The sequence below is a fragment of the Botrytis fragariae genome (genome assembly GCF_013461495.1).
Source record: "Botrytis fragariae strain BVB16 chromosome Unknown tig00000795, whole genome shotgun sequence".
Taxonomy (NCBI): domain Eukaryota; kingdom Fungi; phylum Ascomycota; class Leotiomycetes; order Helotiales; family Sclerotiniaceae; genus Botrytis; species Botrytis fragariae.
Genome location: NW_023501011.1, coordinates 856800 through 874866, shown reverse-complemented (window position 1 = coordinate 874866; position 18067 = coordinate 856800). Strand labels below are relative to the sequence as shown.

Sequence of the window (18067 nt, the reverse complement as noted above, 5' to 3'; positions counted from 1 at the left end):
ATGGAAGGCGATCATCATTCTCGCAAGCGCAGACATGCCCATGAGCACGGAAGTGGACATGTAGACTCGCGGAAACACCACAAGCATTACAATAACCATAGCGCAAGTCCAAGAAATGATCGAATTCATTCTCCAAAAGGATCCGTGGAACAAAGACCACCACTCGCAATTAGAGATCAAAATGAACTATCTGCGGACAAAGATTATGTTCGCAACTGGCTTGCGCAGACTCAAAATGAGGACATTATCGAACCGCCAAAACAACTCAACACTGAAATAGGTAAACAAGCAGTCCTTGTTTATGCTAGTCTCCCATGATTGTATGCACTGACATCTTTTCAAGACTCAGGTCGCCCCCAGAAGAGACCAAGGTATTCGGGTTATGGTCATACAGCACATAGACATGGGAAGAGTAGAAGCACCGTAGATCCGAGGCCGAAGTCTTATGAAGAGCACGCATCATCTGATAGTTCCTTACTCGAAGCTTCAAGGATGACAGTGGTAGATAAACGAACTGAAATCCCTCAAAAGTCAAACACCGCCAACCGTGGTCATGTCAAGGAAACAACTCGATCTCACAAACATCAAAGGAACGTGTCGTCAAGTATAACTTCTATCTCGTCCAGATCTTCTGTGATGCAGCCAAAACAAGAAATATTTGAGAAAAGAGCGCGCCATAAGACAAGAGAAGATCGGTATGACACAAAAAGGAAAAGCAATAAAGCGGAAGCTGTAGATAAGCCAATCAGAACAAGGCGTGAGAAGAGAGGAGACCGAGCAAAAGCTGCAAGAAAGGCTAGTAACGATCTTATGAGCAATTTCGCTTCGAACAAGATAGGCAAAGACCGTTTAATAGTGAGTAGATCCTTGGCCTCGGGGTTCAGGAACTGATTGCGCCAGGTACGCCCTTCAAATGGCCCGGGTATCTTTCAAAATGGCAGAGCTTCTTCTCCGCCGAGACGACGAGGACGTAGGTTTCATTAGTATCAGGCCTTTTGAAGAGAATTGCTAACCTGTTCGTAAGTACCCGACCTCGCTTTCTCGGAAATGGAATTCCTTCAACGCTCTGGCAAGAATTCGCAGGTCAACGGTTCCATTGTGGTTCCTAAAATTCGTGTCAAGGAGAAGAAAAAGGCTGCGCGAGCGCAAGATGAGATAGCAGAATTCTTTAAACCATCCAAGACCCCAGCAAGAGACAATAATCCCACTATCGACCATCGCACTTCTCCAACTTCAATATTTGAAGTCTCTTTATATGAGAGACAACTGAGGAGAGACCGCGAAGATGATCGATATCGGTACTATACAGAGGATTCGGAGGTTCGTATTGATGAGAAAAGAAGCCAGTTGATGGATTCTGGCAATCAGCAAGTACAACCCAACGAATTGCAATTCCCCGAGAAACTTACCCCCAAACATCACTCTGAGGAGATTAGCAATTCCAAGGTGCATTCCAAAGCTACAGATACCATTATGACATGGTCAGAGTCCCAGCACTCCCCTGGTGCTACTATGGCCTTACGTCAAGCAAGAGAACAATGTTGTCAGAGGCAAATGAGTGCAACGCCGGACTCAATACGAAATTCTATCGAAAGAACGGGCATATTCAAGGATACAGGTATAGAGAGTTCAAGTCGACGGAAGTCGAATATTCAAGAGCCTATGAATGATGAATTACATGGGTCAGGAGGGAAAGATATCATATCTACTATAGGCAGTCTAGTCGAGACGAGCAGAGAATTTTCTAGCCTGGGCACGGATTCTGCTATCAGTTCCCATGAGACTGGTCGACCTCTAAATTCCCAGCAATCAGATTGTTTGCTTCAACTTCCGTCGCAAATGCAAAAGAAAATCGAGGAACCGCTTTTGAAATGGAGCAATCCCGTTGCAGTAGAGGCTCGCGACAAGGGACTCCGTAGAACTGTTATTGAGTATTATGATCCGAATCGTGGCTGGTACCGGGGGGAAGAACCTGGATCACCTTCCAAATCACCAGAACATCATGCGAAGCCAACGACTGCACTTACAACAACACCGCTTACCCGACAACAAATGGCACGCAATGCTAAAATTAAACGCCCATCAACCACCCTCCCAGTAATCCGGGAAGCTAGTGACGAAAGTCGAGAAAAATCCCACTCGTCAATATCCAGTATCTCAGGAAAAGAAATACAGCGAACAGAATCTGCTCCTGTTCAGCCATCAAGCGGGGAGGGAGATATGAGCAAGAACGAATCCCCTACGAATGACAGTGAGCGACTAGAGACTGTCGTAGTTGAGCCACGAGTATCCGAAAAGATGTTTCCGCAGACAAATTCCCAATTCCAGCATGACAAGCAGATCCGATATGGTGGACGAGGAGAAAATACCAGTAATATCAGCAAAAGGTTGCTATCCCAGACTGAAATGGCGGATGAAGAGGGAAAGCAGCCCCCGGAGGTAAGAACGGTAAATGTGAATGGCAGAGCATTTACATCTTTAAGGACAACTTCACACATCAACTCAAGCAGTGATAATTTGCAACTCTCAACCCAGCCTCTGCCCAGGAGAGAACACGAAAATTATCATGGTCTTTCAAGGCAGCATTTTTCATTTACCCCGCGTTCACCCCTTATTCGAGTTCCGTCACTTTATGTTCATCAAATGGAACTGGAGCAGGAGGAAGATCAGATTACGAATGATATTTCAAATGAAAAGCTTGAAGAATATGGATTCTACGAAGTGGAAGAACCTTACTGCGGTATGGAAGGGTATAAAGGAAACTGGGATGATTTAGAAACGGAACAGGGAATAGCTTACGGTGTGGAAGACGTCCTTGAGAGTCGCCGTTATATGGGTGATCTCCGTGAGCTTGGGCCTCAAGAAGCAAACATGTATCAGGATTCAATATCGAGATACGAGTTGGCCGGACTTCGCTACAATATCGATTTCCGAACCAATGATTACCAAATTCAAGATGTTCGAAGGACAGAATGCAACCCTTGGGATAGTGACAATCATTTCTTTCAGGAACCTTGGATTGAGAATCGGCAAGATATACAAGAACAATATGAAATCGAAAATCATGGTGATCAATGGGTTGGTCTTTCGTTTCCTTCATACCGAGAACTAGATGAAGGCCAGGACGGGAATGCCTCGGATAATATTTTAATGCAGAGATTTTGGCGACCAAATCCTCAATACTAAAGAAGATGGAGACCGATTGTATTATTCTTTATGAAGACTAGGCGGAGCGATATCAACATGAGTATCTTGGAGTCATTCTATCTATATGTCTTGATTTATTTGTCGAGATGTTATATATTATTAGCACATGAGCAGATTTAGGAGAAGAATCGAAAAGATTAGGACTAAATTGTATTGCACCTCATACTCAAGATAAAATTTGACCATAATGTACTCACGATCATTATGATCTCCAATTTTATCTTGACTTTGAGCTATGTTTTGAAAATTTCATTCCTATGACCCTTTGATGACAAAAAATTCCTTTCAGGACCAACGCCCCCTATGATCGGAAAAAACCGCTACAGCAAAATCCTAAAATATCCGTATATACTGACATCATGTGATCATATGATCTACAAGGCTGAGTTTGGTGGGGCGCATATCAAATGATTCAAATCCCATTCAAATCCCTTGTTTTCGTTTTCATCCACTTAGAAAGATCGAATTGAATATCGCATTCCGATGAATTTACTATTCTCGGCGATTGATTGAAGCTTGGCTCATATTAGGTTATGGGTCGCCGGTGAAAATAGAATGCAAAGGAGCTTAGTCTCGCTCTGGCGTTTGTTTGTTTTCTTATCATTTCTCTGATAGTATGTGCACCCAACACCGACCACGGAAATCCTTGGGTCAAGTGTCATACAAAGAGCAATTTCAGCTCTTCCGTTTCTTCTTCGCAGTAATTGAAAATTTGTGGTGAAACCGCTATGAGCCTTCCACTGGCGTTCCGTATCTTCTTCTTTGCTATGTCAGCTTGTCCAGACGCTTATCCTTGATACACTTGTTGCTATACATATCTTTTTTCTTTTCGAGTGAAATAAAAAGTAGCCCTTCGTCCTGCTTTGTGGCAATTCATACGTAGTACTTCTAGATATTCAAACATTCAAATACTTGTCTACTTCTACCTACACTTTATTACCTTTGACTAGTATCACATCACATCACACTACATCAACTTAGTCATATTCTAATTACATACTTGATGACAACAATGTATGTATCAAGGGTATCTACAAGACCCCTCTCAAATCAATCAGCAGCTCAGCTATCAAAAGCTGTAGCTTTCTTTGCTCAATCTTATGGGCTGTCTTCGAATGCATGTACCGCACATGTACCATCGAGAAGAGCATTCACATCTGCTTCGAAAATTCAAGTAAAGGGAAGAGATCTCTTTCCAGAACCTGAACATGGACAGATTAAGAGAACGGAACCTGCTTGGCCTCATCCACCGTATGTCTTTCACATATTGCTTTGAGTTTTCTGGTGGAAAATAGGATACTAATATCGACATAGCTACACCGCCGAACAAATGCGCAGTAAAGTCTACTTTGCACACCGCAAACCTCGAGATTTCTCCGATCGTGTTGCACTGGGAATGGTGCGTTTCCTGAGATGGTGTACGGATTTTGCAACGGGATATAAACATAATGTTGAAGCACCCAAGAAGGCATCCGATAGCAATGCACTTACGGCCACAAAACCATATCAGATGAGTGAGCGGAAATGGTTGATTCGTTATGTGTTTTTGGAATCGGTGGCAGGAGTGCCCGGGATGGTGGCGGGCATGTTGAGACATTTGAGGAGTTTGAGAGGGTTGAAGAGAGATAATGGCTGGATTGAAACGTTGCTTGAAGAAGGTTTGTTTTTCCTAACCCTATGTGGAACTTGTGAAAAATTTGTACGAGATCGATGGCTAATGATTTCAATTTTAGCATACAATGAACGCATGCACCTCCTCACCTTCCTTAAAATGTACGAGCCCGGCATCTTCATGCGTACCATGATCCTTGGCGCTCAGGGTGTCTTCTTCAATTCCTTTTTCCTCTGCTACCTCTTCTCCCCCCGCACCTGTCATCGCTTCGTCGGCTATCTCGAAGAAGAAGCTGTCCTCACCTATACCCTCTCCATCCAAGATCTCGAAAATGGCCATCTCCCAAAATGGGCGGATCCGAATTTCAAAGCCCCGGATTTGGCGGTCGAGTATTGGGGTATGCCGGAGGGAAATCGAAGTATGAGAGATCTTCTGTATTATATTCGAGCGGATGAGGCGAAGCATAGGGAGGTTAATCATACGTTGGGAAACTTGAAGCAGGATGAGGATCCAAATCCATTTGTGAGTGTGTATGGGAAGGAGAGAGCAGAGAAACCGGGAAAGGGGATTGAGAGTTTGAAGCCTTTGGGGTGGGAGAGGGAGGAGGTTATTTAAGAGGGTGGATTAGGATCTGATTTTGGTTTTGAGATTGGGGTTGGAGATTGGGTTGGGTCTTAAATTTATTGGGAATGGCGTTTTTAGGGAATGCAAAAAGAAAGGAAGATACCACTCTACTCTGTACATATTTGGGGAAGTACCATGGGAGTTTTTGTGCATGATTTATAGAGAGGCATGGGAGATAGATAGGGATGGATTAGATGGAAGAATCTTTAATTTGATTCACACTTTACTTGACTAGATTAGATGATCAATTGCAAAATTGAAAATTAATCTTCATCGCATTTTTCTCTCTCATGAATGATATGAGATGTGATCCGCATCTACGTATCACCGAAGTCTCAAGTGTAAGACTAGGTTGGTAGGTAGCGAGTTTCCTTGTATCATCGCGACGAATGTCTTTTTCTTCTTTTCTTCTTTCTTTCTTTCGTTCTCCCGGTCTTTCGGTCTTCCTTGTATCCCGAAGCTATAAAGGTCGAAAGGTAAAGGAAAACGAAAATGAAATCCAAACGAAGATCCTGTACCTTATTACCAAACTCATCAATGGAAATTTCCGAGATGGTATCTAGGTAGTCATAAAATGAATAGATAGATGGATGGATGAATAGATGCTATTTCGACTCCAGTATGCGCGAGGGGATTGATATTGTGTCAGTGATTTCTTACATATCGATCTGTTTATACCTGGGTGGTGTGTTTTGGGGTATGTAGTCTGTGGGAGCTTGTGTGGTGGGTATCTTTTGCGATGGTGATGGTGGTGGGTACGTTGGTGGAGAGTTTGGTTTGGGTTGTTTTCTTCGCTCGAGTTGCGTTGAATTCCTTGCCTGCCTCTTCTCCCTTGCCTTTCTTTGCTTGCTTTCCTTGAGTTTCCTTTCCTCCCCTTCTTGTGCTGATTCAGGCGCCCCCTTCTACCCAACACCAAGCGCATGTACATGCATCGCTTTGTGTCATCTTATCCAAGATTCCCAATACATCTTCTCTTTTCTTTTCGTTCAAAAAAGAAGAAGAAAATAAATAAACCCCCGCCGATATCTCATCCCATAATATCCCATCTCGTCACTCTACAACCCCTATTCATCCATCAATACACCCCCAATACATCAATATGATCTCAATCGCAAACCCAAGCGAAACCTATAGGCTATAGGATGCATGCCAAAGAAAAGATCCCCATCATCGACGACCAGTATGAAAATACCCCACGATACCGATTCCGAGACCGACGATGCCGAGAACGCAGAGGGCGATTAGGAGAGCGCCGATGGGTTCCATGGTTTTTCTTTTGCTCCTTCTTGTTTTTGTTTGCCTTGGAGAGGGGGGGGAAAGAGGGGAGGGATAGAGAGGACGTCGGTAAATCTTCGGGTGGAAAAGGGGGCGTGGGGCGAGGAGAACAAGGTAGAAAGGAGTTTGTTGTGTTGTGTTGTGATATTGAGGGAAGTTTGGGAATATGTATTCTGGGACTTCCTGATTGACCGGAAGAGAGATAGATCCGAGATTGACGTTGCGGAAGACGTCTCCTTTTCCTTTCTCGGGATTACTCGAACCTCCTTATCAATTATATCCAATTTCCTAGATCTGGAGATCCCAAAAGATTAAAAAAAAAAATATGGTTCTTTAACTTCTATTCGCAACACCGTATTCGTATTGTATGAAGAGTGGAAAATACACGCATACATTTACTTTTTTTCCCTCCCTGTTTTATATATATATCATTTTCCTGGAATCCGCAAACCCGTGCGTGGAAAGGAGTGTGATGGGATGGATATTCATGAGGTTTGATTTTGAATCAACCAATAGATCCACAGCGGAGCGGGGAAATTGGCAATTATTGATGATTCAGGGTAATTATATAGACATAATATATGGATGGGTAAATCATCTCGTGTATTTTGTGAAAGAGGTTGATATTTTTTGGGGTACGGAATCTTGGGATTTAGGAGTGTTGGGGGGGGTTTAGGGTGTGTAGTTTGCGAGGGAGGGGGTAGGAGATGGGTGGACTTGGGGGATAATTTAAGGTTGGTATGCATGTCTGTGCTGAGGGGGGAGTAAAAGGGGTTGGGGTGGATGGATTTTACTGTCTTTTTGTTAATGTATTGATTACATCCATTAATCTACGGTTCTCAATTCACATTTGCGAGAACAACGATATATCCATTTCGCCATCTGAAGAAAATGATGATCATGGGTCTTAAATCGGCATTCAATCATCCACAAAACTCATAGCTCATGAATAGGGATATCTGGACTAGTGCTCGGCTATTTCGCGTTATCTTTCTTTCGTTCTTTCTCTTTTCTTCTTCTTTTTTGTTTTGTATCTCGTTCTTGGGTAATTACTTTTTGGAGATGGATAGATGGGAATCGTGTTATTAGTAAAGATGTGGGTGCTAGTAAAAAGAATTGTGGTTTGGGATGGCGTTACATCTTGCAGGTGTGTGTAGTACTGTGTTGTGAGTGAGGGAAGGAGATGAATGCTTATGATGATAATGCTGGAGCGTACTCACTTTTTTTTTGCGAATGTGAAGCAATAGGCTGCGCAAGAACCATCTGTGTTCGTGGGTAATCTGCAATTAATCCACTCCGCGGGTTGCCCGTCAGAGGTCCTGCCCTTCCTGCCTGCCCTGCGGATCATCTGTTGAGGCCTTGAAATTCCCTGCACCGAACAGATTATCCGCGGACACTCGTTGCGCAGCCGAAGATGGAAGAGAGCTGCTGGAGCGCGGTACAGAGTTGCGAGGTGAAATTTCTAGTTGTCGAGAGAGGTGAGTTTGATGTTGAAAAGATGACCAATTTAAAGCTCGAACATAACAATGCAAACGGGTAGGGGGAAAAGCGATAATACTAGGAGCTCGTATAATGATACGTGATATTGATAGAGCAGAGAATGATTTAAATGGCATACAATTGGTCGGCCAGTTGAAAAATCGAGATAGTACTTTTCATAGAAGGCAAAGTGGAATACATGTTGGTAGTTCGAATCGACAGATGTTCATGATGCGACACGCAGAAGACGGCGAAAGGAGATATGGATATATAAGCAAGGAAAGATTCTTGACCACAGGAGGTCACTAATATCATCCAAGCTCCCAAGACAAACAAATTCCAATACAAATACATAAATATATTATGCATATCATTTATAACCAAGCTTCTTACATTTCATGTATACGCTACAAAGCCTTTTCTCTTGGCCCAGAAAGTCTTTCAAACTTGTCAACGCTCATGACAAATGTTCCTCTACCACCAGTCATACTCCTCAAATGTTTCAAATACCCAACCATTTCCTTCAATGGTACCCTGGCAGTAATTTGGCGCTGTTGACCAGGACCCGATGAACCAGTGCTGGTCCCTGACGCGAATGGATCTGGAGGAGTATAGACTCTTGAAATATCGACTGGAGGCAGCTCATTTTCTGTGTCTTCTACATCACTATCATTCTCCAGTGATAAGACATGACCACCACGAGCTGATGATAGATCGTGCACAATTGCACCAAGGGATGATTCGTCGCAACTGATAACCACATTCATGACTGGTTCCATTAGTCCGACGGAGTTCGCTTGGAAAGCTTCTTTGAGAGCAGCTTGTACCGCATTTCTTGACGCAGAAGATAATGCGGCAGATGTGGTGTCGGAACCAAAGACATCCTCAACGGTATCAAACTTCAATAACACATGCGCAGAATGAAGCGGGAATGCACGACGTGGACCACGGGCTAGACCAGCAACAGCTCCATTGGTCAATGCTGTATGAACTTCACTGAGGGTCATATCGGAGGGGAGTGTCAGAGTTCCATCACCTCCGTCATTCTTAGCAGGTTTCGGGATGCGGATTGTGATTGTATTTCCATCAATATTCATAGTATGATCAGAGTCTTCTAGCGGCTGCTCGTCTGGACTGATACTAGCTTCACAACCTGCTTTTCCTTTTTTCCCAGCAACTTCACGATCAAATATATACCTGTGAGGTGATGTTGGAGATAGGACACATTCTCGGTACCCGATTTCGATATTGCCCATGGTTGCCTTGGCTTTGAAATCATTCACGAGTCGATCTTTTGCGATTTCAAGATGCAGTTCGCCCATTCCACTCAACTGCATTTGCCCAGATTCTTCATCAATATTAACATGGAGACTCGGGTCTTCCCTCAATAAGAGCTGCAATATTTCAGCAACATTTTTTTCCTCGCTTAGACTGTGAGGCTCTACAGCGGCAAAAAATACTGGTGGAGGAACATTGATCGGTCTCAGTTGAAGAGTATTCAAAGGTGGTGGCGGACCATTCTTTGGATGAGCACCTGTATATGACAATAGAGTATCGCCTGTACGAGCGTGTTTCAAGCCGGCAATAACGCCAATCTGACCGGAGGGGATGCTCTGTATCTCTACCGCATCAGATGCGTACATCTGTAACAGTCTTTGGGCTCTTTCTGAAACATGGAGATTCGTGTTCCATAAAGTAGTGTTCCGCTTGACTGTACCGGAGTACACTCGGATGTAGACCAAAACGCCGCGTCGAGGATCATTGACAACCTTGAAAGCAAGGGCACAAGCTTCGACCTGAGAAATCAGGGAAGTCCGCGCATTGGATTTTTTGGAGAGATGTCTTGGTTGCGTCGTGGTAAGATCTAGCTTTCCGTGTAAAAGTTGGGATAAGCTGCCATGAACGTTTCCAAGTCGAACTTCTGGGTCAGGCCTTTCGGTAGGGTTTGGTAGAAGATTATTGATGGCATCAAGAAGCGGTTGAACACCGATATTCCGAAAACTTGCCCCAGCAAAGACAGGTATGAGTTTACCGGAACCATCGAGTACGCATTTTCGCAAACTTTTTGTGATGGCCGTCGATGATATAAGCAGACTATCGTCGTTACACTCCAGCCAGGTTTCAAGAAGCCCTTCATCAAATTCGCATAATGCCTCTACGAGCGCAGCTCGCGCTTTGGTGATTTCTTCAGCAAATTCAGGATTATCTCTCTTCAGCTGATCAAGAGTGAAATGTTGGATTGATTTGCCATCCCCACCTTCTTCCCATTTTAGAGCACAAAGATTGACTGCATCACCGACACCCATAAACTTTCCTTTCCCACCTTCCCACCATGGAATTTGACACACCGCAGGCCAACCCCGGAGCCTCGAACCAATCTCTTTCACTGTTCTCGCGAAGGCAGCCCCTTCACGATCAAGCTTATTGACGAAAGCGATTCTAGGAATGCTGTAATTATTTGCCTGTTTCCATACTTTTTCTGTTTGAGCTTCTACTCCTGCCACACCATCAAGAATGCATACAGCACCATCAAGAATTCTCAAAGAACGAAGCACTTCAAACGTGAAATCCGCGTGTCCGGGAGTATCAATCAGGTTAAGAGTATGCGGTATCAGTGATCGAGATGGGTCAGACGCTTTCGAGGATGTATCCTTCTCAGCTACAGGGGGCCAATACATCGTAACGGCTGCTGACTGAATGGTGATCCCTCTAGCCCTCTCGGCGGGGAGGAAGTCTGTGACGGTAGAACCATCATCAACGTCTGATAGATTAATTAGATTACATTCATGATGATCATGTGACCAGTACAATCATACCTACCTCCTATGCGTCGAGTATAGCCACTGTAATAGAGCATACGCTCAGTAGTTGTCGTTTTGCCCTTTTGAAATCAGAAAAATTACCAAAAGAGACCAGTGAAACTTACTGCATCGATATGAGCTATGATGCCAATATTTCGAGTCGTCTCTGTTAACGCATCATGGCTTTCGCTTTGCTGTGAATTATAACGAATGAACGCATGCAATTGACTAGGCTTAGCCAGACAAGGTCGTGTAACTTGTGTCAAGTATCGATGCCATACTCGACACCCTCTTTTTGATACCAACAAGACCATCCCCTCAATAATTGAAGATATAAATGCTCTTCGTACTTTAATTTCAGAGACACTAGGGAGAATAATGATGGATTACTAATTTATGCCTGAGGCTCGAAATTTTGACAGCGGAATAAGCCAGACCACGGAGCGGCCGAATCTGGGAACTCTTCTCAAAAACCTACCTACCTCGGCGGAAGCTCTAATCAACCTCGATTGATTATCTGATTTGCCGTCTTTCTACATGTTTTCCACGAGTTTATGAAATACCCAGATGCACCAGTTCAAATACAAAAGTTCTTTTTGATCCAATAATTGCTACGTTCTTATTCTGTTGACTCTAGCTTATCGTCTTACACACTAAAAGGTCGCGCCGTTCATCATCATGGATTATTCTGCCTCGATCAACGATGCAGATAATCCTGCGGGTGCTTCTCCATGGGGATCTTCCCCCACTGGCTCACCACAGCATCCAAAAACTAGCACATTTCCGTCCAGAGATATTGTGTCACCGACACCATACAATCCGGATCAGCCAGGCGGTGCAGGCTATTCGCAGGAAGACATAATGGAGACTGGAGGTTTCAATCGACCTGATAGCAGTGCTGGTGCATCGGTCTCTGATGCCGAAAGTCGCAGACCTGACACTGTTGAATCAAGTCAAAGCGATGCCGAGGCACAGCAAGGTTTTGTACAGTATCAACAACAAACAGCTTCACAGCAACAGTATCCAGCTGGTCAACATAGGCCGGAACCTCAGAGATATCATCATTCTGCTGCGCGACAAGGGCACCATCCCCCGGCACCTCATTACAAGCTGCAAGCAAAGATCACCGGACTGGAGCGAACCGGGAGGAAAGATCCTATCTTGCGATTTGATGTACACGTAAGTCATCGATCAAGGAATGTGTAGCTGTGGTCTTGGCTAACCGATTGCATAGACCAATCTTCCAAAATTTAGAACAACACAATTTCGCGATGTCCGACGAACGCATTCCGAATTCATCAAGTTAGCAGACCATTTAATATCCTCAAATCCGGAAGCTATAGTTCCTGCAGTTCCTCCCGCGTTGACATCTGCTGGTGCTGGCACTGATGAGGACGAAGCGCGCGTTAAAGCTTCTCTCCAAAGATGGCTCAATTATGTTTGCTCTAATGACGTATTAATGAGGGACGATGAGATGGTTCTGTTTGTTGAGAGTGATTTTGGATACAGCCCAATGCTGAAGCGAAAGCAACCAGCTACTGGAGTTCGCCGAAGAGTTATCAAACAATTTGCACCTCCGCCCGATGATACGCCAGAATTACAAGATGCAAGGCCGGTGGTGAAGCTCTTTTACTTAGGAACGATGGATGCAGGGCATAAGGTAGACAAATTGGTCAAAGCAAGACGAGGTAGGTTGTCACATGACAGTTGGAAATCCAAATACTAATGTGTATACAGGTCTTGGTTTAGCGGAGTCCGATTTTGGTGTCAAATTGGGCGCAATGAATATCCAAGAGCCTCACCAAGGCCTTGCTAATGCATACCGTAAGCTTGGAAAGACAATCCAAAGTACAGGAGATTTCCATGCAGCACAAGGTACTGCTGAAGCCACAACCATAGGTGATCCTCTTCAGTATCATTCTCAAGATTCATTTATTGTCAAAGAAACTCTCACAAACCGACACATACTTCTGCGCGAATTACTACAGGCTCAGCAATTAACCCGAAGCAAGCTGAATGCCGCAGACCGCTTAAAGGCTAGCTCATCTGTCCGAAGGGAAAAGGTTGATGAAGCCATATCAGCACTTGATGAAGCACGCAGCAATGAAGTTTATCTTCACAATAAAACCCAACGTGTCACAGCAAACTTATTACTTGAACAACGAAGATGGTTCGCTCGGACAGCTGCAGATCTAAGATTAAGCATTCGAGAATATGTGATTCGTGAAATTGAAGCGGAGCGACGGACGTTGGCGACCTTGGAAAGCATTAGACCTGATATACGAGCGATCGATTCTTCTGGTGGACTTAGCCGGTTGGGTAGAGAATCACACCCCGCAGCAAGGAGAGCAAGTCTTGCAGCCAGTCAAGGCCCTAAAGGTGATTCGTGGTCTGGTGTTCCAAGACGCCCCGATGGACTTAACCGGAGTATTTCAGGCAGTTTCATGTCTACTCCCGACGGCCCAAATGGCGAAGAAGAAGGCGTGGGTCGTGATAGGTCGCTCAGTGGCAGCACTGGTGGATTGCCGGGCTTAAAAGAAGAAGATGACGAGGACCGAGTTGATGCGAGAAATGCGGCGTCGAGATTGGCTAATGTTCTATGAAGTGGTTTATTGCCGAGGATTCTTCTTAGCAAGAAACTTTCCTGGTATCATGATCCGAGAAAAGGACCCTGGTCACACCCATTGTATCACCCAAAATCTGTATCGTTCATGCAAAGTGTATGCAATACAATAATTTTTGTGCGACTTTATCCGTTAAGCTACTGGCATCATGTATGTTTTTGATAGTACTTGAGACTATTTGACAAGATTATTTGGGTACCATTCAAAATGACCAGGTAGGTTTCCTCACCGCTTAAGTAGATGTTTGCTTCTCGTAGTTTAGTATGCACCCATTGCATATATGTCACTTACAAATGAGCCGCAAACCCGCTAGACCCTCGAAAAGTTTCCAGGGTTCCCGGTTAAATGCATATACACCTTTTAGTATCTTTCGCTAATCAAGATGATTACATTAATTACATTACATTACATTACCTTATATTACCCTTGTGAATGGATAAGCAAGCCCAAAATCAATCCGAACCAGGCCTTTGGTTCGTACAACACCCAACGACACCCTTTTGAAAAGTAGACTTCCTTGTATCATATTAGACATGTGCCACAAGCTTCATTGAAAATAATTTGATAAACTTTCTGTATCACAAATCTGATTTCTGCATACTCTTGAATTTTAAGAGAACACGCAGCAGCTTTAGCCACGTCACAAACTCTCTCTCAACGATCAAAGGTTACGATCTACCCTTCCATCATATAATCCTCTCCAGTAAGATCAAAACATCGGTATACCACCCAGAATTAAAAATGCGACGTTGTGGAGGGAGAATGCATCTTAACACAACATCAGGCATGCGGGCCGTGTTCTTCCGAAGAGGGGCATAATAAGCTATCTAATAATCTAACTCTTTCTTGCATCTGTACCCAAGTACTTGATTTTTCTTACTTTTTGTTTGGCTCCCCTTCGGATACTTGCTCCCTTTCAGCTTGAATTAGACATTTATTCGCTGCTACTCGATTCGCCATTGCCACCTCAATTCTGCGTGAAAGTGGGTTTCTTCGAATAAAGATGAGGAAATGCGAAAATTTACCCAGTATGGGTGCCATGACGAACTTTGTATCACATCTTGGCTCTGCTTATCGGCATAAAATATCCAATATCGCCGTTATGAATATCCCTATCAGCATCATGCCATTCCTGCTACCTCCACCAGCCTTACCAAATTTTCATGAATTTGAGGAACGCGCCATCCAGGATCTCAGTATCTCTATCAACTGTTTTTCATCACAAAAGAACCCATCAACGGGCAAATCGACGATCGAAAAGAGTTCTTGTCGTGATTGCACCGATACTCCGATGTTAATCTAATAAGGTTGGGAAGAATCTGGGGTATGGAGGAAAATGATTGTCCGTGTCTGGAGTTTGGTAACGACTAGTCACGTATTATCTAGGGAAATCAATGCTCCATTAAGTTTCTCCACTCTCTCTCATAGATGCGAATGGAGTTGTGGGATTGGTTGGATTGGACGTCTTATCGGACCCAGGCCTCTAATAGCTTTATATCCGGCATGTATAATGTATTGTTGACTTTTCAAGACATTAGTTGATATGTACGGCTTGTCACTTCAACGATGTACGCTGCACACTGATAAACAACGCAAAAGAATGGGCGATGTACCAGTTGCTAGGATAAGCGTCAAGTGAGGGGCCGGAATATATTTCTAGCCACACAGCTATCTTCAACGTCTAGCTACAGCAAGATATCCGGCAATGTTGTATCTTTTATCTGCCGTTACACCTCATACGATCTTTTCAGGATCTTCACTGTTTGGATATACCTGAAATAAAGTATATCTTACTCCAATCGCGGAGGGACCTAATACAAAGGTCCGACTCCACTGGAAGCACATAATTCAATCAAAGTGTGGTGTGCTTCCGTGCCTGCGTCTGCAGGGTACAGATGCATAGGATATACACATTTCCGCAGCATTCCAGTGGGTTGATTGTTACTGAGTATACTGCGCGATGGATAGCAACATGATAGATGTCTTGCAATCGAAACGAATCATGATAGTGTAGATAGCTACAAGCTATGTGACTTGACAAAGAAAGCGCCAATCCCTTCGCAAGGGGAAGAAGGTAAACGGTATAAGTTTGGGAGTTTACTTTGGGGAGTGCAAAAATAGAAGAATCTGTTAAGCCCCCACACTTTTCTCTCTTGGTCGGAGCACTAAGAAGATATTTTTGTTACCTCATATCTTCGATATCATACAGAGCAATCTCAAATGGCGCCAGCTTACAATGAAAATGTGATGAACGTGGAGGTCACATCTCACGTTAGTAATAAGTCTAGCATTCTTAGTAGCGTTCTACACGGAATACAAGATGTGAGATTGGTAAGAGGAATACATCCCACTTATACTCAGACACATATAAGTATATCAAGAGCACCCCAATTGACTTTGAACTCTTAGGAAGTTCGCAATATCACCGAACCTCTCATCGGAGAACTCCAGATTCAGATCAAATCGACTGGCATCTGCGGTTCCGATGTAAGCTATTACAAGAAGTTCGCTAATGGCGATTTATGTGCTTGTGCACCTCTGTCTCTTGGCCATGAAGCTTCAGGTGTAGTTGTAGGGATCGGACCTCAAGTCAATGGCTTTGCTATTGGTGATCGAGTCGCCCTTGAGGTGGGCATATCATGTGGTCAATGTGATATCTGTAGGAAAGGAAGATATAATCTCTGCAAGAAGATGAGATTCAGGAGTAGTGCAAAAAGTGTACCTCATTTTCAGGGAACGTTGCAAGAGAGGATCAATCATCCAGCTGTTTGGTGTTACAAGTATGTTCTCAAAGTCTATGATGGCACTCTTAGCAAAGTAACTCACTGATTTTTCATTCAGGCTTCCAGATCATATCTCATTCGATGCTGCTGCACTTTTGGAACCACTCTCCGTGGCAATTCATTCTGTGAATCGAGCAGCACCTACACCTGGGTCCACAGCTGTTGTCATCGGAGTAAGTCATTGCTTTAGTAAATTCCTGTAGCCCCATGTATCACCGATTTTACTCATTTAGTCTTTATTACTTCGCTAAAACATCATCAGGCTGGAGCAGTAGGCCTCCTCGTCGCTGCCATGGCCCGTCAATCTGGCTGCCCTATCGTAACGATAACCGACATCTCCGCGAACCGGGTTCAATACGCCCTCGACCACGGTTTCGCTACCCACGGATACGTGATTCCTCCTTCTAGCTCTAACTCCAGCGCTCCCTCTACTGCTCACTCCTCGGGAACCTCCACTCCTTCTCTAGCTTCAGGAACCACAACACCTATCTCTTCCTATACCACCATCTCCGATCGTCTCAACTCTGCCAAATCCACTGCTTCCGAAATCCTCTCCATTTCATCCCTAGATGACATCCTTGCCGAAGACGACCACGAAGGCGCTGACATAACCTTTGAATGCACCGGCAAAGAAATTTGCATGCAAACCGCCATCTACAGCACCAAACCGGGTGGAAAAGTAATCATGGTCGGCATGGGAACACCCATCCAAACGCTCCCTCTCTCCGCTGCTCATCTCCGCGAAGTAGATATTCTAGGTGTCTTCAGATATGCAAATACGTATCCGACCGGCATCAGAATGTTAGGTGCTAGCGGGAAGAAAGGAGGTCTTCCAAGCTTGGACAACATGGTTACGCATCGGTTTAAAGGTCTGGGAATGGCAAAGCAAGCATTTGAGTTGGCGGGAAAGACCATGGATGAGCACGGTGATCTTATCCTAAAGGTGGTTATTGAGGTATAGAAGCGTACAAGGGGAAACGATGGAGTTGTTTGACTTTTGTGGGAATATAATGAATTTTTTCTTCTATTCTTTTTTTCCTTACGTACACGAATTAGCAACCTTTCTTTTCGATAAGAAGTCGAAGGTCAATTTGGGAAAGTGGGTGATGGGATGAATTTGGTGTTTTGCTGTGAAAGAAAGATATCTGGTATTGGGTTGGCGTCATGCTTTGAAACTGGAGATAGATGGGTCGAATATATTTGCAATTCAATCGATACATTCAAATTTCACCCCATGTTGAAAAAATTGTTCCTCAGATTACACCTCAAGCACACGTGAGACCGAGACTCTTTCACTAGAATAGGTACTCAAACTCGCTTCAAATATTAAGATTCTTAGAAGGCATTTGGTCATGGCCTACTTGAGCCAATATATTTGTCAACAATACCCTTATTTCTTATTTCCCCATGATGACACCTCACATTTAACATACAAATCCGCTTTCTATCCATCAAGGTTGCGGTTTTCGTCGCCCAATCACCCCTTAAGCATGACTACCATGCAGATATCCGCGTCTAAATCTGGTAACAATGTCGTGCGACTATGTCGCAAAGTCATAGACACAATTATGTAACAATCCATCGAATCATACTTCCTTCTCAACGTTGTCTCACAAGATAAGATATGCAAGCGGAAATTTTATGTCCATGTTCATGTCAGGT

The 18067-nt window shown here is 44.0% G+C and overlaps 5 protein-coding genes across 5 annotated transcripts; 4 read left to right on the top strand and 1 right to left on the bottom strand.

Annotated features, from left to right (window-relative positions):
• Bfra_007187 (uncharacterized protein) lies at nt 1–3186 on the top strand (the record flags this gene model as incomplete). Its single annotated transcript, XM_037337560.1, has 4 exons — nt 1–280; nt 344–855; nt 901–970; nt 1025–3186. The coding sequence occupies 4 exons, from the start codon at nt 1–3 to the stop codon at nt 3184–3186; spliced, it is 3024 nt and encodes a 1007-aa protein (XP_037186940.1).
• A 1024-nt stretch (nt 3187–4210) lies between these two features.
• On the top strand, nt 4211–5434 carry Bfra_007186 (putative alternative oxidase protein; the record flags this gene model as incomplete). The annotated part of the gene is made up of 3 exons (XM_037337559.1): nt 4211–4458; nt 4522–4865; nt 4941–5434. 3 exons carry the CDS (start codon nt 4211–4213, stop codon nt 5432–5434), a joined length of 1086 nt encoding a protein of 361 aa, XP_037186939.1.
• Nucleotides 5435–8604: 3170 nt separating this feature from the next.
• Nucleotides 8605–11312, bottom strand: Bfra_007185 (putative elongation factor g protein; the record flags this gene model as incomplete). Its single annotated transcript, XM_037337558.1, has 3 exons — nt 8605–10958; nt 11018–11078; nt 11124–11312. 3 exons carry the CDS (start codon nt 11310–11312, stop codon nt 8605–8607), a joined length of 2604 nt encoding a protein of 867 aa, XP_037186938.1.
• A 364-nt stretch (nt 11313–11676) lies between these two features.
• On the top strand, nt 11677–13601 carry Bfra_007184 (putative vacuolar protein sorting-associated protein vps17 protein; the record flags this gene model as incomplete). The annotated part of the gene is made up of 3 exons (XM_037337557.1): nt 11677–12177; nt 12233–12686; nt 12736–13601. The coding sequence occupies 3 exons, from the start codon at nt 11677–11679 to the stop codon at nt 13599–13601; spliced, it is 1821 nt and encodes a 606-aa protein (XP_037186937.1).
• Nucleotides 13602–15842: 2241 nt separating this feature from the next.
• On the top strand, nt 15843–17366 carry Bfra_007183 (putative sorbitol dehydrogenase protein; the record flags this gene model as incomplete). The annotated part of the gene is made up of 4 exons (XM_037337556.1): nt 15843–15953; nt 16032–16402; nt 16464–16578; nt 16668–17366. 4 exons carry the CDS (start codon nt 15843–15845, stop codon nt 17364–17366), a joined length of 1296 nt encoding a protein of 431 aa, XP_037186936.1.
• Nucleotides 17367–18067: the final 701 nt, after the last annotated feature.